We start from the raw sequence: 24,857 nt of genomic DNA, 5'->3' as shown, positions 1-24,857 counted from the left end.
ACCCCACCATGATGCGCCAAACCAGGAGGGCACCGTAGCCAAGTGGAGGAATGCATGAAAAGACTGGACTACAGCCGGCCCCAACCAGAACCAATCTGACCCCTACCCTGGAAGTGTGTGCCACAGAGAACGACACTAGGCCTTCTGGTGGGGAAGGGGAACCGACCTACCATACCCAGACAGAAGCAAACCAAGAAGGAAAAGGAGAAAGGGGCAGTCGGCCTAGACTCCATATGGGCACACCAAGCCCAGAGGATAAGGTCCCTGCGTGGAGCTGCTAAGGAACAGAGAGGACTGTGGGACTGCCAACAACTCAAGGCACGTTGCCCCCTAACTGGAGTACATGGAGACAGGGGACAATAATGGGGGCACGCGGCAGGTAGACAGTGGGGGAATGGAGCATAAAAGATCAGCAACTGGAATAAAGCCGAGCCACAGAGCCCCTGATGAGCCCCAAGAATGGACTTCAGGCGAGGAGGGGCAGCCCCCAGGTCTCCCCAAGGACAAGTTGGGAGGGACTCATGGGGGTCAGACAACACACCTGGACCTATGTCGGGTTCTTTCTCTCTTTTTCCCCGTCTTTTTCTCTCTCCTTTTCTTTTTCAACAATGTTTTCATATTGTTCAGACTAGCACATTGCTGGTTTGCCTAATTATGTGGGTTGGACCATGGGAGGGAAACCCAGGGAGAAGGCAGTGGAGCCAATGGCCCCGGAATGCAGAGTGGGAAGAAGGAGGCGAGGAGAAGGGTGCGGTGAGCAGAGGGCGTCATGGACAGGGGGACAACTAGGGAATCAGAACCAGCATCCAGGAGAGCATAGAGATCTGGTGAGTATTAGAGCAACACCAAGCTAGTGGAGAGGAAGGACTAAGAGGTGGAAGAAAGGGAAAGTGATGGCAGGGCAGGAGGAGGCAAAAGGAAACACAGGCAAGCTCTAAGAAGCAAAGGCATGGATAGGGAGAGTGACAAAGCTGTGCACTTATGCAAATACATTAATCCATAACAATAGAGGTATTGCTCTATGTACATATATTTATAAGGCAATACACTGAGGCTGCAGATGGGTCTTGGGGCTCGGCTCATACCTTCCCTCAATATAAGAACACTTTGCTCTAACAAATTGGCATTCTATGATGCTTACCCCCCCTCCTCCCCCTACAAGATCACTGAAGACAAAATGGGTGCATAAACAGATGTATTAGTCTGGGTACTCTAGAGAACCAAATCCACAGAAACTCACATATAAGAGAGAGTTTTAGATAAAGGGTAAGTGCACATCAAGAAAACATCCCAACCTAGTGCTGCCCAAGCCCACACGTCCAACATTAACCCATATGTCCGACACCAATCCACAAAGTCCTCTTCCATCTCAAAAAACACACGCAGTGATGCCGATTGCAGGAGGAAAACTGAGTCAGTAAATATGTAAGCATCTCAGTGCTGGCAGGGGTCTCCACACGGGCACTGCAGCACTCAGGGCTGCATTGGGGCAGGTCCATGTGGCTTCTCCTGAGGGATGTCTTGCAAGAAGTGAGCCTTGCCAGCTGAAGCAGGGAACTGGCTAGGGCAGCTGCACCCTGGTCTGACCATCACAAAGCAAGAGACCTGAGAACTAGAAAGGCGAGGCTCACTAAGCCATTTATCCCTCTGCCCTTCAATTAACCCCACATGTGTTTATCAGCCATGTTGGCACAATAAACTAACTTAGCAGATGTGGTGAATACAGAGGATGATGCCTGACTATTAAAAGATAGTGTCTGGGGTCTTAAAGTCTTAAAGTTAAACAAGCAGCCATCCAACAGTGAAGCAACAAGCCCACAAGGAAGAAGCACACCAGTCGGTGTGATTGTGAGGTGTCATCAGAAGAATAACAACAAATAGTAAACAAACAAACATGAGAATGGAGTGGGGTTGGAGGGGAGACCCAAAGCCCATCAGTGGACAATGGAGCATCCCCCCACAGAGGGGCCACAGGGAGGGGATGAGTCAATCAGGGTGCAGTAGAGCACGAATGGGCCACACAGTATATCTCTGTTCCCTGGAGGCCTCCTCACCCCTCTACACCCCACCCCACCCCTGCTATCACGACCTCAGCACCGCCTCCCAATTTAGACTACCCCGGAGCATGTACATAGGTACAGGCAAGAGATAAAACTCACACCACATGGAACCCAGGAACAGGAATGGGAGTGGAGATACCAAAAGGGTAGGGAGATGGGGGGAGGGTGGAGGTGGAGAGAGAGTGGGGCACTGATCACAATGAGGAGGGAGTGGGGCACTGATCACAATGAATGGCACATAACCATACACTCCCATCCAGGGAGAAGAAACCAGAGGGGAAGAGAGACAGTGGTCAGTGTGAGATTTGAAAATAATTAACAATCTATAATTTATCAAGGGACCACGAGGGTGGGGGGAAGGAGCTGGAACAAAGCAAAAGGAGGAGCTGATCCCAAAGCCTCAATGGAAAGTAAATGTCTAGAAAAGACAATAGAATATATGTACTAATGTGTCGGATAAAACTGAAGTCTGAATTGTAACAAGAGTTTAAAAACCCCTAATAAAATGGTCTAAAAAAAGGATTATATAATTATAATCTGGGAAATCCACAGGGACAGGGCTACTATTTGTTGGAATTTACTAAAAGGCAATTCCAAATAAATGCTTACGCTCAATAAAAGGACTTAAAAAAAAGATAACAGGCACTTTAAAAATCAAAACCAAACATAAACTCAAAACACGTACCCAAGTTTATATATAAGATAAATAAAAATACATTATGAAGTTCAGATAGCCAACTTTCCCTTATGGATAAAATATAATTGAAAATATCAAAATTCACATTGTCCTTATGTCCTCTACTATACTGTCTGCCCTATATACTCTGAATGCTAATAATACACATATATAGTGTGTTTTTAGAAGTATTACACTAAATTTCTGAATACTTGTAGCCTTTTATATATTTAATTTATGATACCTAGGTTTCAACAAAATCAATGTCCAATTTGATGATTTGCCTATCATCATTGAGTTGAGTTGTCAGCATTTCATTAAATAATCAGCGCCCGATGGAGTTCACGTTGATAAGAAACATTTGGTGCCTATGATATTTTGCCTTTTGATGGTGGCACATGGATTAACCCTCAGCTGCCATCCAAAAGGTCGATGGTTTGAGACCATTAGCCACTCCATAGGAGAAAAATGATGCCATAGTTGGCTTTCTTGATGATTTCGGCGTTGAAACCCCTCTATGCATGCTTACAAGGCAGTGGTACTCTGGCCTGCTGGCTCACTGTGAGTAAGAATTTACTCAACAGCAATGGTTTGGGGTTGTATAGATAGTACTAGGGATCTGCCTCAACTCTCACAGCATCCCTGGGGAAGGACAGGGCTGGCCTCTGCCTCTGTCCAGCACAGACCTCGCCTGTAGCCTTGAAGCAAGGGCATCGCTAGCCTGATTTCAACCTTCATATGCGTCTTGCCTTCACAAGGCCCTCCCTGAGAAAACACTGAGCCCGAGAGGACAAGCAAAGGACAAAGACCCAAAGTAATTCTCCTTTAAAATCGTATGATTTGGAAAGTAGGGGGACAAAAATATAAACAATTGGAAAGGGGGGGGGAAACAAAATTATAAACAATTGCAAAAAAAAGGGGCGGGGAAGCAACATTAAAATCAGAGATAGCCTTCGCTACTGAAACTCAAAACAAAAATTTTCTCCGCTGTGACAGTTTCTGCACAGATATCAATGTTTACCTGGAAGTAGTGGCGAGATGAGGGACATACAGAAAACGTCCTTCTCTTCTCTGCATCTAGTTTATAAGAAGATGAACTTCTAGCTTTCCTGGCTCCATCAGTTAGGAAGTTAGTGCAAACCTTGAGAAGATTGCCCTCCAAAGTCTCAAGTCCCCGTTCATCCAGTCAGCCAGGCATTCAACGTGTTAGATCACACAGAAGAAGAAAGTCCAACCCTCCCATCATGCTCCTAATTAGTAAGTGGTTTTTATTGTTGTTGTTGACAATGTAATTCAACTCATGTGTCTGCTTGACTATTGACTATCGAGTGCCTACTGTTACAGTGTAGGACGTGTCACCGGGACCTGCCCGGGGGGCGTCAGAGAACCCATCTGGATCTCCCCCAGCCTCCCTTCCCTGCAAGGAGTAGAACAGCCTTTCCTCCCCTTTGACAAGTGGTTACTTTGTAGACTAGAGATGGATTTTCTTAAGGAAACTTCCAGAGGAGCTCGGTTCAAACAGAGAGGAATGGCAGGTAGATATGGCAAACATACCCCCAAAGGGTTGCCACAGAGCTGTTTCTGACTCGTGAGCCCATGTGTGCTGGGGGCGTAACGATTCCAGAGGGCTCTCAATAGCTGCGTTCTCTGTGGACCGCCAGGCCTTTCTTCTGAGATGCCTCTTTGTGGACTCAAACCTCAATCTTTCAGTGAGCAGAGAGTGCATTAGTTGTTTGAGTTACTCATTGACTCCATGGCAGAGAGAAATTAGTACACAGATGATGGATATTAAAAATCAAAGATTAAGACACACGATGGACTCTTAAAATCCTCACTTAGAATTCATGACATTTTAGATATGCTCTTAGGATGAAGTCTACTTTAGCTCAAACAGCATAACATGACTTTCCAGTATAAAGAGATATATAACAGCAAAACTTGGGCTGATACATGAGCTTGTATTTAAGTGAATTGTAAAGAGTAAAAGCAAGCAAAAGGAAATGACAAGATCAAATATTCTTGGATTTGAACCTATTAGGTAATAAATAATTAGACAATGACACATGCCTTTATGTTTTCTTCTGAAGAGAATTGCACCCAGGTGCCCGAGTTGTGTCATGTTTAGTCGATGGAAGATAGACGGCAAGGGGATCCTAACGGGAGACAAAGACACCTCAAAGTATAGCGCTGCAACCCGTAATGCGACAGGGATCGACCCGCAATGCGCTTTACTCGAACAAAACTGAAGAATAATTTTCCCAAATGGAAATTACACTAATTAAACTACAGAGAAGCGTCAAAAATGAATTCTCTACAGCCCAGGCTCTAACCAAGCTCTACCAACAAAATCTAAGTCCAAAGGGATGATATTCCATCAATATTATTACCACCATCTTCCCAAGACAAGCTTCGATTTCCCAAACTTATTTTGTCTTGACATTATGAATATGTCTAATTCTTTCTTCAGTTCTGTCTGATTTTGATTTATATAATTTAAAACTCTATGAGCTACACACAGATGTAGAATTCTTTGTTCTTTCGGTGATTTGCCTTTTTGCCACTGTGAAAGCCCCTTTGTCTGAAGTGCCCTGATGCTGTTGCTTTCCTAATTACACGCGTTCTCTGTGCTCACCACAGTCACCTGGCATTTTGAACCTTGGTGTTTCCAGGGGACATCTGTTTCCTCCCTCTTAAAAAGGAAACAAAAACAATTTGAACCTATATCGATATTTAAATATTTAAGGTGTGTTTGTAGTTGAGTCTTGCCTTTTGATAATTTCTGCTATTTTAATTGTAGAAGCTGAGACATTTCCATTCAGTGTAATTGTCATTATGGGAGGGTTTGAATCTTTCTTAAGTCTGTTGGTGTTCTCTGTTCTTTGTCCTCTTTTCCTGACTTTTTCATATTATTGGAATAATTTTGGTATTTTCAGTTTTTCCTCTATTGGCTGAATATTTATACTTCATTTTCTTCTTAAAATACAGCTTTAGGTTATCAAGAGCTCTGGTGCTAGTCAGGCTATGGACTCCTAAGCACAAACTCAGTGGTTCAAATTCACCACTCACTTTATGGCAGAAGGAGAGAGGCGCTAAGGCTCTGTGCTCCCACAAAAATGCATAGCGTCAGCCACCCTGCGTAGGGTCACTCAGTCAGAATGGGCTCTGTGACAGGGAACCTGGTTTGGGCTTGGTTAGGGTCTACAACATGGGTCTTTGTCACAATCTATCTTGAAAAGATATTATATTTATACAATTTCTTATTTTTTAAATTGTTTTATTATGGGCTCTTACAACTCTTATCACAATCCATGCATACATCAGTGGTGTAAAGCACATTTGTACATTCATTGTCCTCATCATGCTCAAAACATTTGCTCTCCACTTAAGGCCCTCACATCAGCTCCTCATTTTTTCCTTTCCCTACCTGCTGCCCCATCCCTTGTGAGCCCTTGATAATTTATAAATTATTATTTTGTCATATCTTGCACTGTCCGACATCTCCCTTCACCCATTTTTCTGTTGTCTGTCCCCCAGGGAGGAGGTCACATGTAGATCCTTGTAATCAGTTCCCCCTTTCCAACCCACTCTCCCTCTACCCTCCCAGCATCGCCCCTCACACCCCTGGTCCTGAGGGGATTGTCCGCCCTGGATTTCACCTGTGATATAAAGCCCTTTAAAATTGTGTATTTCTGTTTCTCCTAATCCCCCTCTTTGCTAATTTTTTTAATGCACTTTCATTCTTTCTACATATGTTCTAGGCCCACTGTACAAGTAATAATTATGGCTTTAAGTAGTCATTTTTGAAAGGTTCTTAAACTATATAATACCAAAAGTGTTATGTTTGCTACCCATGAAGTTCTTCATGCCTTTGTGTGTGGTACAGTTTCCATCTGGAGTAATTTTCCATCCGCTGGAAAACTTCCTTGGATTTTTTTAGAGTGTAGATCTCTGGTGTCTGTTTGTTGTTGCTGTTTTGTTTTCTGAAAATGTCTGTATTTATTTTGCCTGCATATTTGCACAACATTTCCACTGGATGTAGGACTCTAGGTTGACAGTATTCTGCTTTAACCGTTTTTTTTTAACACTTCAAAGCCATCATAACATGACATTGATGAAAAAAATATCAGTGGCCACTCTTATATTTGCTTTCTCTGGATAATGTTTCATTTCCTCTCATTTTATTCGGCCACATTGATAATGTTTCTCTTTGATGGTTTTGATTATGATATACCAAGTATGGTTTTATCTGTTTATCCTAGGTTTTTGTTTTTAATCTCCTTGGATTTGCACTCTCAGATTATTTGTTCAATTTGGGAGATTTTCAGTTTATTTTTAAGTAATACTATTCAGTCATTGTATCCTTTCCCCATTTCCTCGATGTGCTTGTCTGGTTTCTCTCTGTGCTTCCATTTGGATACCTCCTCTCTTCCTGTCTTGAAATCCTGATCATTGCTTCTGCGCATCTAAACTTGTTCATTTTACTCGACACGGCACGACTGTGGTGACTCAGTATTGCCGAGTTAATTCCATCTCATGAGATCTCTGGATCATGAAATTGCCTGGTCCTCTGCTAGCCTTGTTCTCTTTCCTATGGTTGAGCCTTTTGCTACGACACCTCCCCTTTGTGTTTACTCCGGATCACAGGGACCCAACATGGTGTTTTCAAGGCTGTTCATCCCGACAGGAGCCAACCGTCTCATCTTTCCCCTGCATGGTGGCTCGTGGGTTTGAACGGCCAAACTTCAAGTTAGCAATCCAACACACAAAAGGAAACCTAGCGGTTTTTTTAACTGCATCCTTCAGTTCTAGAATTTCTATTCAGTTCTGTAAAAAGATAGTTCACAATTTTCTCAATATTATGGCTATGTTTTCCCTTTAAATTCTTGAACACATTCATCTCTGTTTATTTGTTTTCTTCCCTTTTCTTCTGGATCTGTTTCTATTGACTGATGTTTTTCTTCTGATGATAAGGTGGCATTTTCTTGTTTTGTTTTTTTTCACATACCTACTGATTTTTCTTTTTATTGTATGCTGGGAATTATTCATTTTGCATTACTTAATGTTAACTATTCTATCCACCAATAAAAAATGTTGATTCTAATTCTAGCAGGCGATTCATTTTCTTGTGGATCAACTGGACAATTTTAAGGCTCACTTTTAAGTTTACTGTAAGGGTGCGTCTCCTATAGTATCCCCCTGTGGCCAGGAGCCCTCGTGGTGTCAGGAAAATGCAGCGGGGCTGCAATCTGCATGGCGGGCAGCTTGAAAGCACCAGCCTCTCTGTGGTAAACCACTACTCTCTTGGAAGCCCCCAGGGGAGCAGCCAAGAGCAGGCATCTACTTGAAGGCACTGAGTGGGAATATATATATATACTTGGGTAGTCAGCAGTCTTCCTGAGGGTCTGAAAGCCTTAAAGGCTCAACAAAGTTTCTTCATTTTGATTGGCCAGCACTGAAGCATCTTCCAGCGCTATGTAACCGCAGGCAGTTGTTCAGATCAGAGGTTCCCAGGAGTCCTTTCTCCAGATAACTGTTCTTTCCCCAAACTGCCAAGCGCCTACCACTCCCCTTTACATACCTAGCTTGATTCCAGGTAAAGACTTACAGGAAATTCTATGTTCCCTTTTTTTAAGCTCCCCACCCCACCCCACCCCCTATGCTTAATCTCTTCTCTATACATTTTAACCACACTGCCTTTCCAACCTTTTGGCTTCATACGAATCTTACCCCCTCCTAGAGTCCTGGTGGCCTAGGGCATACACAGTGGGCTGCTGCTAATTACAAGATCGACAGTTTGAAACCACCTGCTACTCTGAGAGGAAAAGGTGAAGCTTTCTACTCCTGTTAAAAGTTGTCGTCCATGAAGCAGACAGGGGCCAGTCTGCCCTGTCCTAGGGTTGCTGTGATTGGGAGCCACCTCTCGGGCAGTGGCGTTTGGAGCTTTGGAGGATGTCACCTTGTGTCTGTGGTCTGTTGTCTTATTCTCAGGATCAGCACACTAGAGCCTTCTGCAAACCCAGTAATCAGAGTTTAAGCTCCCAAAATGCCCGTAAAACAAAAAGAAAACAAAAAATAAACTACGCTAGGTAATTGGCTGTCTGTTGCAAGGGCACCCCAAACAGCTTTCTGTATTTGAGCTAACATGGTGGTTTTATCTTTTGAAACAAGAAAGGAAGCATCCTGCCGGTCTGCTACTCCATTGCACTGAAGCCTCGCCAAAGGGAGGAAGGAAGACCCAGGTGTGCGGTCACAGCAACTCCGAAATCAGCTCCCACTCCTACCTGCTCCCCGCCGTCGCCCGGACAGCGCAGATGCACCCAAGCCTGCAGTCGCTCCAAGTTATCCTGTCTCTAGCAGAGTAACAGCCATGGCTGGACAAACAGAAACTGCTTCTTCATTCTCACTCATGTGGGCTTCCATTCTTTCATGCAGATTGATCCTACAAAATTCACTCGAGCAGAACAAAACAGACACACACCACCATTGAGCTGATTCCCACTCAGAACAATTCAATTCCAGAGACAGAGTCAGAACGGCTCCTTTGGGGTTCTGAGACGGTGTACTGTGGTGGGAAGCATGCAGCCCCGTCTTTTACCCGTGGCGTGACTGGTGGTTTTGAGTCGTCAGCCTTTTGGTGAGCAGCTCAGTGCTTCACCCACGGCATCACCATGGCCCTGACTTTGCTCCCAAGTGTGGCAACAAAGTAGCCAGGAGAGTGAAAATGGTTGACCAAGTTCAAGAATGCAGCCATGTCGCCCGATCGTACACACGGAAAGAGGCGAATCGGTGTGTTTTGCTGTGCATATTTTCATCATAAAAAAACACAAACAAGATCGTATTTTAATTACCACATCAGTCTTCAATCACTATGGATACGCAACAGGACAACCCCTACTGTGTGCCATACACAAAGTAAGAGAGCCACTGTGAGCACCTGAAATGTGCATTGGAAGTGTTGGGATGACTTGCTGAATTCTCTCTCGTGCTTCCCAATGACACCTGTAATTTCAAGTCTTTGATCTTTTGAAGGGATATAATTTCAAAGAGGAAAACAATGCTATAATTGGAACGCGCTGGGAGAAAGCAATGTCACCACCATGAACAAATCAGAAGCCATTCAAAAGGATAGTGGCGAGCTGCCTGCGGCACCCACCATGCAGGGTACTTATAGCTCAGATGGAAGCATGCGGCAAGGGGCTTTTAACAGAAAGATGTCCTCACCCTGCACATTCCACGCCTGCTAGAGGCACAGCATGCAAATAGGTCTTGAAAAAAGAAGAAGCCTGGACTCCTTTCATCCAACCAACTGCAGGATTGTCGGTCCTCTCTCAATTTCCCCCTTTATTTTCATTAGTAGCAAATGTTGTATTCTGGAGTGAGTTTAACTAGATTTTCACTCTGGTTTCTGGCTTCTCTGTTCATCTGGTAAGCATGCTGTAGAAACCTCATGCAGCCCTCAAGATCTCTGGGGCTGCAGTGATTAAGTGTTCAGCAGCTAACCCCTACGTTGCTGGTTTGAACCCCACCAGCTGCTCTCTGGTATAAAAGATGGAGCAACGTGCTTCTGTGATGGTGACAGACTTGAAAATCCCAGGGGACAGTTCTAGTCTAGTGATTAGTCCTGTCTCACTCAGAATCTCCTCAATGGCGGTGGGTTTTCACGGAACTCCCGTTCCCCCAGCTTCCCCTGCCCCCCAACACCAGACACTCCTAGTTAAAGGAAGCACAGAGGCAAAGGAGGTGGCTGAATTGGAAGTACGGTGTCTCAAATTGAGGCTCAAGTTAAAAAGGATTCTCCCTTTATGCTGGCCTGATTAGAACCATATAAATTATGACAAGGCCAGCAAGATGAATTCCCCAAACATCTGTAAAAGAACACATCTATTTCACACAGGAAACCTTCTACTTCTTGTCTTAGAGCATACCTTTTTATGCATGCTACTACAATTGTAGAGAGCTCGCAACTAATCCTATCTTAGCCAACTAGGATAACATTTAAAATCGGAAAATGGGCATACAGAGAAGTAAGGGGAAAATTATCCCTAAGTAGCATTTTTTATATCAAACATGCTCAAAAATTTAAAGAACAAAAAAAATCATGAAATATGGGAGGATTTTTTTCAGTTAAAAAATGAAAGAAATACTTAAAAATTTTAAATACCAGAATGAGAAAAGAGACCGTCTAGTAGTATTTGAGAAAACATGGTTGTTTTCAGGATGTCACTTCTGGGGTGAAATAGAGGCACATGGATTATTCGTGGTGCAGAGTCACAGGGCAGGAGGTTGTGTCGGCTGGTCAGAGCTCTACCCACTGCCAGGCCGAAAATGTGGTGCACATGATTATTCACATCACCCTCTCCACCACACACACTTCTTTTGAAATGATAGAAGATCATGTTGTTGCACAACTTTGAAAACATAGGCAGGTAATGCCCCCCCTCCCCTTTCTGTTGATTTGCACCAAGCACGGTGGCCCTCGGTAATGTGGCAGCCCCTCTTTGAGCACTCTCCTGGCACCCTCGTGGGGAAATCATTTACGTGGACATCAGTATGATGAGAGGTATAATTAGCGGGCTTTCCTAAAACAAAGCATTGATGCCACAAGCCAGTTTTCTGAAAAGGACCTCTACAGCTGCACCTGCTCCATTCATCTGTAGAAATCAGGTAATTGCGCATCCAGTCACTTATGTATGTATGTAATTATGCATATTTACATATGCAGATTAATTGCCTTACAGTCGATTTGCCGATTTCTCACTTCCTTTACACATTTTACAACCACTTTCTAACTTCAAATAGAGCAAATTTCCCTAGTGCCATATTATCATTTATTCTTTCAATCCATCTAAGGATATTTCCACCACAACCTTCTGCCCATAAACCACAAGGGCAGAGTTCCAGGAAGGTGTTAAGCTCCACTGATTCACTACATCAGGACACTGCCTCCCTTTTACTCAACGTACGGAAACCATTCTAAGCTTTCCGGCTTTGTTAACAGAACAGGCAACTGTGATCAGGAGGCTCCAACAGTCAAATAGTTCCAGGTGATGATACTGAGAAATGCCAATACGATTTTGAAGAATAACGATTCACTAGGCATGAAAGAAAATGAGTGACCACAATCACTGTTTTAAACTCTGGGGCAAAGATTTCTAATTTGATCCCATGTCCTCTAAGTCCTACAGTAGGAAAAATTGCCTGGATTTCCACTTAAATTCCAAACTGCCAGTAACTCTACATGGAAAAATGTATTATTGAAAATGTTTTGGAAGTGATAAAATGTAGGCTGTTGTATGTATTTGTCTAGTACTATACCTCAAATTGAAGGAACGCTAGTGGCACAGTGGGTTGCAAGTCGGGCTGCTAAGCACAAGTTGGCAGTTCAAACACACCAGCTGCTCCAATGGAGAGAGATGAGGCTTTCTACTCCCACAAGGACTTCCAGCCTCAGAAATCCACAAGGGCAGTTCTACGTGACCTTGAGTGTCAGTAGGAGTCAGAATCAGCTTGAAGGCAAGGAGTATGCCTCAAATATGTAAACACATGAAGTAGACTCGTTTAAACTCTCCAGTAACTTTAGGAATAAATTATCTAAGTTAATAATTTATACTCTATTACACAGGCAATTGAATTTAAACCAATAAAAGTTTAAATTTATTTGAATATGTGATTTAAATGTTAAAATATGAAGTTATTCTCAACTTAATAGTAGAATCATTTAAGATGGTTGGTAGAAAAGTATAAAGCACAACAACAATTTAATTTGTAAATGATGACTATGCCACTGAAGAAAAACCAACAGCATTTTTAAAAGGAAATAGATGGAAATGCTAATAGAATCATGACAACCACAATAAATAGCTGCTGTTGGTTTGGTCGAATAAAGGCGTTCACGAATGCTGAATTTGATCAGATGCCACTAGACGAAACGGCAACTTCACTGGAGTAATAATGTTCAGTGACAGTCAGCAACATTGTTCTTCTGGGACTTGAAGTCACCTTAATTATCTTCTAGTACCCCTTCCTTAGAGAAAAATTATCCAAATGCAACACAGTCTACTCCTAGGACTTGAAGAAAAACGGACTCTATGGCTTTCTATTAGAAACTTATTCAACAGTCAACACCATTTTCATGAGTTTTTATGTATACCTGTAAATACCTCATTCTTCTGTTTACACCATTAATAGACAACAAGAAGGAGGAAAAGGAGGAGGAGGAGCAGGAGGAGGAGGAGGAGGAGGAGGAAGAAGAAGAAGAAGAAGAAGAAGAAGAAGAAGAAGAAGAAGAAGAAGAAGAAGAAGAAGAAGAAGGTGGTTCATCCTTTTCATTTCAAAGATTTGCTTAAATCAATTTTCTCATATTCTAGCACCTGGAACAGAGTCTTAGTCACATGTTTGTTGAACACATTTGGGATGAATAAATAAACATTATAATGAAGTCCTTTTATGGCAGGTTATTCCGAAAAAATATAATTTTGAGTTTCTTTAGTTTTTAAATTATTTTTCCTGCGCGGTCATTTCTATTTAACCTTTTGTGAGCTATACTGGTTCTTCCTTTGCTCCCCGATGTCGATCCTTGGAAAACAAGGCTGGAACTGAGCATGGCAGTGCCCCGAGGATGTGGTCAGTCCGAAGCAGATGAGAAAATGTGTTTCACGGGGTTCATACAATGCCAGCAGACCCTCTGGGCGGTGCACCTGATGCCTGTGCGGGACAGCTCACCGACAAGTTGGTGGGGAAGTGACCAAGGGGGAATCAACTGAATGCACCTAGTTATACGTTCTAACCGACAAACGGCTGCTTCAAGAATGACATTGCACAAACCGCCTTGGAGGTTTCCCTCCACACACACCATGTGGGCACGCTTACCTCAAGAACCAACCACAGTTTATCTCCATTGACTTTGTCTCTCTTAAAGTACATCCCATAGAATCTGACCACGTTTGGGTGGTCCGAGAGCGTCTTTAAGATGCTATACTCTGCTTCAATCTCTTCATCGATATCCTAGATTTAAAAAGCCATCACAAGAGAACTGTGAGAAAATGCGAACAGGGTCAAAATCACTTATGCTAGACTAATACGTGTATAATTTACTTTGGTCAAACAAGGTCAAAATAGTGTTTACACTGAAATTTTACTTTGCAGTAGTTAAAGGGAGAGATAGAGAATTTTGTACAAATCAAATGCATCTCCAATTCTGCTAACTTTATTGAACTGAAAAGAATAAATCAGCGGATAGCATAAGGCAGTTTTTTTATTTTGTATTTAATTAAGGCCACACAAACATGGGATGGAGAAGTTTCCCAAATGATTCTGATTTCTTGGTAATCTTCCCTGACTAACAAGGTGCTGATTCATAATGGAAACTTTATGAAGCTGGTTCATTGTGTTTCTTTCATATTTGGAGTACTTGGAAGCTACCCAGAACTAGTACACATGCAATAAATTCTGATTGATAAGAAAAACTAAGAAGGAGCACTTATATAACGTAGGAAATGGTCCTTAGTTAGGTGAGCGCTCCTTAACTAGAAGTAGAAAAGAGTGTTATGTTGTCTTGAAAATGCAATATGGACTCCTAGCCATGTCTGAAGAAAATCATGTCTACATGAAACAACGCACAGGGCAGTTAGTAAGAAAACGTCACATGAAGAATGGACTTCAGGGACAGTATTTTAGTGGGTGGAGCACAGAAACGTGGACAGCTAGAAAGAATCATGGACCGACATTCCCAGTTTTAAGGACAAAAGCTGGGCTCAGAAGAGCTCAGAGCCATTGTGAAAACAACAGTCTTTCCTAGTGATTGTCCCTTCGAGGTCTATCCAGTCCTTTCAAGCAGCAGTTCTCAATCTGTGGGTCGCGGCCCTTTGGGGGCCGAACGACCCTTTCACAGGGGTCGCCCAATTCATCCCAGTAGCAAAATGACAGTGATGAAGTAGCAATGAAAATAATGTTATGGTTGGGGGTGGGGGTCACCGCCACTTGAGGAACTGTATGAAAGGATCGCGGCCTTAAGAAGGTTGAGAACCACTGCGTTGGGGCTCGTGGAAGCAAGAGCAAGAAGAGGCTCCAGTCTGCCACATGCCTCTCATAATCAGAATGTCTCCTCCCCACCAACTTCTTTGTGCAGAAGAACAAGTGGTTCCCGCATGCAACATTCTCTTACAACTTACTCTTTCCTTACAGACCCTGTTGTCAGGGGCCATGACAGTTCAGACTCATTGAGCACCTATGTAAACAGCATGACAAACTGCCCCTGGAGTCAGAAATCGTGCTTCCTATTCTTGGCTTTATGGAAGAAATCGATTTCATAACGTTGATCTTAAATATGATCTGCTGGGATTTTACTGTCAGTGAAAGATAAAGGCTTAGACATGAAAACCACTCACCTCCATTCTCCTAATTTCACTCCTTTCTGGGAGAGAAAGTTCAAAAACCAAAATAGTAAGATTCCTTTCATAAAAATTTTTAAAAGCGACTCTTTGTGGAAGACTTGGCTGCCATTTAAATGATTTTATTAATATTCAATCTCTGGGTTATAAACCTTTTGTATCTGACTTGTGACATGATGAATGCACAATAAATAAATAATTGTCAGAAGAACATATATGTACCATGACAAGGCTAAACGCAGCCAAGGAACATTTTTTATTGGCTTAGCCATGAAATCAAAGTCTTCCATTGCAAGAGTGAAACCTGACGTGTGCGGTGTGTAATATTCCATGCAAGAGTGAAATAAAACAATGATGGTTGTATGCACTCCGTATGTACACACTCCGTGTGTGTGCGCTCCGTGTGTGTGTGCTCTGTGTGTGTGCGCTTCGTGTGTGTGCGCTCCGTGTGTGCGCTCCGTGTGTGTGTGCGCTCCGTGTGTGTGTGCGCTCCGTGTGTGCGCTCCGTGTGTGTGCTCCGTGTGTGCGCACTCTGTATGTACGCGCTCCGTGTGTGTGCGCTCCGTGTGTGTGCGCTCCGTGTGTGCACACTCCGTATGTACGCGCTCTGTGTGTGTGTGCTCCGTGTGTGCGCGCTCCGTGTGTGTGCGCTCCGTGTGTATGCACTCATAGCCGTTTGCTCTTCTGCATCAAGAATTAGGGGGGCGGGCAGTTTGAGTACGGAGCCCGGCATCAGAACCAGATAGGAGCCATTTCTCTTGCCTTCATGGACCTCGGCCTTTCAAAGGAAAGACTAGATTACGAGCATCGTACTCTGGCAGACCTTAACCGTGTCTCTCTCTCCCCGTTGAAAACGGCAGGGAATTTCCCACAGAGGAACGTGATCATGTGCAGCATCAGCTAAGCACAACACTTCTCCTTGTTCTTTCCTCCGTTATACATAGCCTATGACGTCAAAACAAACGCCACAACATTCTATGAGACCATGGACGTATACTTTTAGAAAAAATAAACTCTCAAAAAGAACAAAGCCGCGGTATGATAAGCAAACGGAGGCCTGGGGACCTTTCTCGGTGTTTCTGAGTTGGGTCGCGGACGAGCTGACAAGAACTGAGGGCTTCAGTGTCCTGCCAGCACACAGTATTCCCATCCCAGAGCGCATCCCTCCACCTGAGAGCCGCGGCCCCCGCAGACCTTCTTCTCAGTAAGAGCTTTGAGGCGCCATGAGCGCACAGTTCATTCTGGTTTACCCAGACTCTACCAACAAGTCCAAACTCCTAGTAACCCTATAGGACAGGGCAGAACCGCCCGATCCGTTTTCAGATACAAGGTCTGGGTGGGGAGTAGAAAGCTCTGGCTTTCCCCCTGGGAGCAGCGGGTGGTTTCGAATTGCTGACTGTAACACGTAGCAGCCCAGTGCATCATCACAAGTCCACCAGGGTTCCTTCAGGCTCTCCAGGAGGGCTCCCTATCGCCCAGTAGTTGTAAGGGATCAAAAACTACCCGTTTTATTTGCAGAAACAAATATCAGCAGTCTCCTCGTGCTCTTCAGGGAACATAAAGGGCTCAGTAAGCACCCTTATCACAACTACTACCCCCAAAGGAAAGAGGCTGCCCTTAAGCAGGGGCTAAGGGCACTGACCAGGATATTCAATTTTTCACAACAAAACCCCCCCAAAACACCCCTTATCCTGATGATAAATCAGCACCATTTCTGCTTTGCAAACATGTATGCACACTTGAAAATGGATTTCAATTCTTTGAAATAAATTTAATTTAAAAAAGAGTTTCTGGTTCAGCTGAAAAGAAATTTCACCTGGAGCCTAGATCAAAGCAGCAGGGAAGGGGATGGGTCACGAGGACATTTTAGGGTTACCCAGGCATTTGTATTCTTATAATTTGATGAGACCCAAAATGACATCGAATCAACTGTTGAGCTGTTGAGAGTTACATTTGTCTATGTGTGTATGCATTTGCTCATTCATTTATCAAACCCTTATTGGGTCCTATTAAATATGCTAAATATAGAAACCAGGTGAATCTAACAAATAGAGTTTTTTCTTTTCTTTTACTTTTTCCTTTCCAAAATATAACTTATCTTAGAACAATGGTTCTCAACCTTCCTAATGCCGCTACCCTTTAATACAGTTCCTCATGTTGTGGTGACCCCCCCCAACCATAAAATTATTTTTGTTGCTACTTCATCACTGTCATTTTGCTACTGTGATGAATCGGGTGACACCTGGGAAAGGGTCATTTGACCCCCAAAGGGGTCACGACCCACAGGTTGAGAATGGCTGCCTTAGAAGGAAGGCCCTTGTAAGGAATAAATATAAGATACTGACAACTTGTCAAGGAATTAGCACAGATAGAAAATTCACAGGGAAAAATATGGAACTCACGTGAATGGGATCCAGAATTTTGACTGCTGCTTTTTGTCCATTTTTCTTATTCAGCACTTTAAAAACTTTCCCATAAGTTCCTTTGCCGATTGTTTCAGTGATTTCCCATGTATCAGAAGGATCAGGAAAGTTATCAAAGATAATTTTTTTCCCAATTAATGGAAGCATCTCAAAAGTTTAAGCCCTGGAGAGAAAAAGCACAGGGCTTTATCTACATTTCATTGAGGAAATTAAATGGTGCATGCATATTCATGAAAAACGAATATGCCTACTGATAACATGGGGGAAATACCACACACAGTAACTAAGAGTATTAAAAGTGAGAGACAATTTTAACTTGCTGTGAGTGCGAGTGGAGTCGATGGCACCATCGCCGCCGCCACCAACTCTCTTTGGTTTGACTTTCATGATCTTCTCCATCTTCAAATTTTTATCTCTCCTATATACCCCCTCCCCCAACTTCCTAATTTATACTTGCTAATATCATTAATTCAGAAAGTGGAAGCAACCATAAACTCCTTAATGTTCTCACCTCTACAGCTACAAGCAGGGTGCACAGAATATAATTCATTCCTACCATCAGTAATTGCTATTTGGCCTTGGTCTTCCTCTTGATCAGCTGGTTCCTCCTCAGCCTTCCAAACTCAGCTCAGATAGAAATTGCTCTAGAAGGCATTTTCCCTGACTAAACTGAGTAAGTTCAGCTCCTCTACGTATTCTGTTACTTGCCTATTAGAACGTAAGATCCATGCGGGCAGGGCATTATTTTTACAATGGTGACTGCAATTCCAGTGAGCTGGAATTGGCTCAATGGTGATGGATTTGCATTTTTGTTTGTTTCTTGTTACTCAAAATTTCTAGTCTAATGCCTGACTTATAGCAAGGAATCAATAATTATTGATGGATTGGGGGATTATGGCTATGTATTTACCTGTTAATTCTGAGAGTAGAAACTTTGTTTACCTTCTTCACTTCTAAATCTGCTCAGTGTCTAACTCTGGACCTAATATAAACCCATCTCCAGCAAGTTGATCCAGACCCGTGGTGACTTCATACGGGGTTTCGGAGGCTTTTTAAGAGCAAACAGCTCTTTTTAAGAGCAAACAGCCTCTTTTGTATCCCTATCGTTGCCTGTGGGTTTGAACACCAACCTTGTAGTCAGCAGCCCAATGCTTACTGACAGTGCTGCCTGGGCTCTTTGTGTCCGAGATAGCAGTAGATACAATATATAAAGTTGTTGGATTGAAAAAAAGATTCTTAATAAGAATTTTTTAAAAGAGGAAAACAAAAATTAAAACTAACTGAAAAGAATTTTAAAATCCCAAACAAAATAAAGATCAGGTTCTGAATCAGACACACCATATCTTAAAGGACTATGAATGTCTGCGAAAATTTATGTGACTGAATAAAAAATCACTTATGAACAGTTCTTAGAACACTTCATCTTTATGAAAAATTTGCCTTTGATGCCAGGTTCAAAGGAACAAATAAGAGGTAATCAGTAATAATTATCCTCTTTAACAATTCTATAATCAGTGACAAGATAACTACTTCTTAAATCTATCTATTTGAGTCAGCAAATAAGCATTTACGACATCCAAATGGTGTAAATGCTAGCCCCAAAAGACAAATTAAACCTTGATAAATGCTTGAAACAGGATTCAGCAACCAGGAGAAACATTCATTACACCGAATAGTGCCTTTCAGGTGGTAATGTAGGTGAACAGATCTGAATTTCGGATCCATTAGCAGCTAGGAATTAACTCATGGTCTTTAAATACACAAGTGCAAAATTTGCATTTAAAATTAATGAACATCAAACATGTGCAAAATGATGAGCTTTGGGGTTATAAATATGGGCAGTTCATAGATCAGTAAACATGTAACTATATTATAAAAATGGTAGATAATAAAAAATGCATAAAAATGCACGAATAACCCAAGTCAAGAAAAAACTAAGTATAATGTGGTCAGGTAAAGATATAGGTAATAAATACTGTTTGAGCTGAAAAGTAAAGATGATCAAGTATTTATATAAAATACAATACACTGTATGATTGGACTATGGAATTGTATGTTATGTGGGTTAGATGCCAACAAAACTATCTATCTATCTATCTATCTATCTATCTATCTATCTATCTATATCTATATATATATAAAATTCCAGCACCCCATGACTGAATATTATTGTAAAATTTCACTGACAACCTAGTTCCATTGCTTGTGTAAATAGCATCCAGTCATGAAAGGATGATTTTGCATAAGTGAATAATTCAGATACTGCGAGACAGAGTTAGTCTACATTGACCCAGTAGCTCTCTCTCAAAGACAATATTAATGGAAGTTCATTATGTGCCACAGGGATGAACGATAAGCAGCCAGTCCAAAGAGAGGACCACAGGGCCAGCCCCACTATGAGACATGACATCCCTCACTGACCCATGGCCCTGTGGGGGATAGCACCAGAGACACAATGTGGGAATTGCACCCGACGTGATCTCACCACACCGAGGCTAAGCACTGGAGGAGTACAGCGGAACAGCAAGGGAATGGAGTGGCAAGGTCCCCAAGGAATGCTGAAGGTGGACTTTGGGGCCAGGGCATGGTGCCTCAACAGACTGGACTGGAAAACACTCCTAAAGATCAACAAACGATCCTTCAACTAACTACAAGCTTTTCTTTCTTTATGTGTTTTGTTTTGTTCTGTGTCAGTGGTTTGTTGTTGTTTTGTTGTGTATTGTTGCTTGGTTTTGCTCTGTCTTGTTTTTGTGCATGTTATTATCTCCGCAGGTCTGTCTAAATAAAATAAGTTGGATGAACAATCTGGAGGAAAAACAATAGGACCTACAGTTCTGGTGGAGAATGGGATAGGGAGAGGTGGGGGGAAAGGAAGTGGTGTTAACAAACCCAGGGACAAGGGAACAATAAGTGATCCAAGTTGGTGATGAGGTGGGTGTGGGAGGCCTGGTAGGGCATGATCAAGGGTAATGTAATGAAGAGGTATTGCTGAAACCCAGGTGGGGATGGAGTGTGATAGTAGGACAGGAGAAAAGTCAAGGGAAATAGAGGAAAGAGCTGGGAGGCAAAGGGCATTTATAGAGGTCTAGACAAAGACATGTACATATGCAAATATATTTATATGCGAGGAAGGGGAATAGGTCTATGTGCCTATATTTATAGGTTTAGTATTAAGGTGGCGGAAGGACATTGGGCCTCCACTCAAGTACTCCCTCAATGCAAGAATATTTTCTTCTATTAAATTGGCATTCTATGATGCTCACCTTCTCGACACAACCGCTGAAGACAAAGGGGGTGAATAAGCAAATGTGGTGAAGAAAGCTGATGGTGCCTGGCTATCAAAAGATATAGTGTCTGGGGTCTTAAAGGCTTGGAGATAAACAAGCAGCCATCCAGCTCAGAAGCAACAAAGCCCACATGGAAGAAACACACCAGCCGGTGTGACCATGAGCTGTCAAAGGGATCAGGTATCAAGCATCAAGGAACAAAAAATCGTATCTTTGAAAATGTGGGTTAGTGCAGAGTGGAGACTCAAAGCCCATTGGCTGCCAACCGGACACCCCTAACTGAGGGGTTGTGGGGAAGAGATGAACCAGTCAGGGTGCAGGGAAGCAACGATGAAACATATAACTTTCCTCCAGTTCTTAAATATTTCCTCTCCCCAACTATAATGACCCCAACTCTACCTTATAAATCTGGCTAGACCAGAGGATGTACATAGGAAACACAGGGAATCCAGGAAGGATGACTCCTTCAGGACCAGTGGTGAGAGTGGTGATGCCCGGAGGGTGGAGAGAATGTGGGGTAGAAAGGGGGGAACTGATTACAAGAATCTATGTATAGTCTCCTCCCGGTGGGAGGGACAGCAGAGGAGAAGGGGGGGGGTGACATCTGACAGTGTAATATATGACAAAATAATAATAATTTATGAATGATAAAGGGTTCATGAGGTAGGAGGCAGTGGGGAGGGAGGGGGAAATGAGCAGCAGATATTAAGCGCTCAAGTAGAAGGCAAATATTTTGAGAACGATGATGGCAACAAATGTACATATGTTCTTGACACAATGGATGGATGTGTGGATTGTGATAAGAATTGTGCGAGCCCCCAATAAAATGACTTTTAAAAAATCAAATAGATCCAGGAATGGGTTCCCAGCTCCCATTAAAACCTAGCTCCAATTTAAGAACAATTTGTTCTTAAATCATGGCCCTGCTTGATACTCGCCTTTAGGAAGGGAACACAGAAATATGGGTGCCCTAGCAAGGAACTGAAGCCAGGATTGATGAACCTATAGGGCAAGGAAGCAGAGAGAGTTCTCTGGAGGGTGCAGTGGTGGGGAGTGCAAGGGAGCTGTGATCCAGGAGTTCAAGAAGGAAAGGGATGTTTTTAACTGACTGTGGCAGCAATTGTCCAGATTATTTTCCAATACACACGGATCACTTTCTAGGACAGATTATATTTTAGGCCAAAAAGAAAAACTCTGTCCATTAAAAACTGGAAACCAATCACAAAAAGAACAAGGGAAGAGGTAAATACATGGGAACTGAATAACATCTTATTGAGTAACTAATAGAAGATTAAAAAAGAATTTTAAAAATTCTTAGACTCAAACAAGAATAAAAACATCACACGTGAAAAGCACTGGTGTGCAGCAGAACAGCGCTTACAGGAGAATATCTACAGTAGTAAGTGTCCGCATCACAGAAAGAACGAACGAAAGGACTTACATCAAAGCTCAACCTTACAACCCGAGCAGTTAGAAAATTAGCAGCAAGTGAAGTTTACAGTCACCAGAGAAAACAGAGCAGTCAAGATCGGAGCAGAAGTACAGGAACCAGAAAATAAGAACGTAACTGAAAGAATCAACACTAGACAATGGCTCTTAAAGGATCAATCAAATTGAAAACCCACTGACAAAGGTAAACATGAAAAGATGTAAACAATTAAAATAAGAAATGAGATGGGTGATACTGCAACAGAATCAACTGAGATTAAAATGATCATAATCTACCTACACTAATAGTAGAAAATTAGGAGAGATAAAGAACAAAATTTAAAATTTCAAGAGGCCATTAACTAGACCCCCTAGACCAGTGGTACTCAAGTTGTGGGTCATGACCCCTTTGAGGGTCAAATGACCCTTTTACAGGGGTCGCCTGATTCATAACAGTATCAAAATTGCAGTGATAAAGTAGCAATGAACATAATGTTATGGTTGGGGGTCACCACAGCATGAGGAACTGCATGAAAGGGTTGTGGCATGAGGAAGGTTGGGAACCACTGCCCTAGAATAAACATATAAAGAAAACCTGGCCTAGAGGCCTTACTGGAGAATTCTACTAAATGCTAGAAACTAATTCTATTCAAACTATTCCAGATCATGGAGATGGAAGCATACTCCCCAATTCATTTTATGAAATCAGCTGTCATTGTATCAGAGATACTATGAAACTTAATACCAAAGCCAGACCAAGACAAGGTTAAAGAGGAAAATGACAACATTTCTTGTGAATATTGATGAAACATTGCTTTAAAAATCTAGCCATCAGAATTTATCAGCTGATCAACTAATAATAATGCATAATGGTCAAGTGGGATTCATACCAGAGATGTGAGGAGAATTCTACTTCAGGGAAACAATCAACATAATTCACCACACAAGCATTACATGATCATCTCAATGAACACAGAAAGGTATTTAATAAAATCCAAACCAGAAATCAATCTATCCACCTAAGAGCAAAACTGTTTACCCACTTGCAGAAAAACTACATAGGATCCATGCCTCACATCATGTACAACAACCAACTAACAATGGACCAAAGACCCAAACAGTATAGCTAAAATTAGAAATTTCCTGTAAGGAAAAAATGATGGGACCTAATTTTTAGCAAAATAGACTTTAAAACCACCAAGGGAGCCTCAGTGGTGTAGTGAATTACACACCGGACTGACAAACTGAAGGGAGCAGAAAGATGAGCCTTCTGCTCCCATAAAGATGTACAGCTACACAGACCCTAGGGGGCAAGTCTGCTTGACTCTTGAGGGTTTCCACAATTCAAGAATTGATTCAATGACAGGAAGTTTTATATTTATTGAAGCACAATCAATAAGGGGCAAATGACAGAAAATAATTTAGGTGCATGTCAATACTACGCTCATCAAAGGTTTTGCCAGAAAAGTAAGAAGAAAGCCTACAGAATGGGGAAAATTTTCAGTGATCATTTCAACTATGATCTAATTTCTACAATACAGAGAAAACTTAACATAAAAGACAAACAACCCAATAAGCAAAACATGTAAAGCATATGAAGACACTTTTGACCCAAAAGGACATGCTGATGGCGAATACAGGCACTGAAAGATGCTTGTGAGCATTAGCCGTTGGAGAGCTGCAGATCAGAGCTACAATGAGAAACCAGCTCAGCCCTGAGAAGATGGCAATGATAAAGGGCAATGTCTGCGGACATGACAAGAGCTGGCGGGGCTCTGGGAGGAGAGGGACACTTACTCACCAGCAGTGGAGCTCCTAACACGGTGTATCTAATCCCGAACATGCTAGGGCGCGTTCTCACAGAGCTAAACAGTAGACATACCTTATGATCCTTTCAGCAATCTACTCCTAGGTATATATCTAAAAATATCTAAGATATTCACATCCATGTTCATGACATTATTCAAATGGGAAAAAATGGAAACTGCCTAAGTGCCAGTTAACAACAAGCTGTGGCATATATAATACATGCATTGAAAAGATTATGCTAATAGGAAGAATGAGGAGTCCACAGAGCATCTTGTAACCTGATGAATCTGGAGGCCATTATGCTGAGCGAAATAAGTAAATCACAAAAGGACTAAAATGATTTGGTCCCACGATTATAAAGGAAAAAAGAATAGATACGCACAAAGAAAGATGATATTTGATGATCACCAGGCCTAGAAAGGGAAGGAGGAAAGACCACTTCCTATAAAGATCAGTGGTATTATTGGTGATGGGAAAGATCATACCAGAGAAACCTAAAGTCCACATAACTTGGCCAGTCAATGGAGCCATTATAAAACGCGGTCGTTGGAGTGAAGTGCCACTGAGTGGGTTCCCGGTCATGGAGACCCCATGGACAATGGAATGAAACACTTCCCAGTTCTAGGTCATCCTCACAATGCTGTTATGTTTGAGTCCATTGTGACAGCCGCTGTGTCGATCCATCTTGTCCAGGGGTCTCCTCTTCATCGCTGCCTCTCTCTGCTGTACAAAGAACGACGTCCTTCTCCAGGGACTGGACTCTCTTGATAACAGATGGACAGTCT

The 24,857-nt window shown here is 42.4% G+C and overlaps 1 protein-coding gene across 1 annotated transcript in view; it reads right to left on the bottom strand.

The window, feature by feature from the left end:
• Positions 1-17,695, bottom strand: part of MYO3A (myosin IIIA) — a 258,190-nt gene extending 240,495 nt beyond the window's left edge. The window contains exons 1-2 of the mRNA XM_075553416.1: positions 17,528-17,695; positions 13,606-13,740 (exon numbers count right to left, since the gene is read on the bottom strand). Of these exons, the coding sequence (XP_075409531.1) occupies positions 13,606-13,740; positions 17,528-17,695 (303 nt within the window). The remainder of the gene's footprint in view (positions 1-13,605; positions 13,741-17,527) is intronic.
• Positions 17,696-24,857: the final 7,162 nt, after the last annotated feature.

This window comes from Tenrec ecaudatus, chromosome 6, assembly GCF_050624435.1.
Source record: "Tenrec ecaudatus isolate mTenEca1 chromosome 6, mTenEca1.hap1, whole genome shotgun sequence".
Classification (NCBI taxonomy): domain Eukaryota; kingdom Metazoa; phylum Chordata; class Mammalia; order Afrosoricida; family Tenrecidae; genus Tenrec; species Tenrec ecaudatus.
Note: the sequence above shows the minus strand (reverse complement) of the source record. Positions and strands in the feature narration are given on the sequence as shown.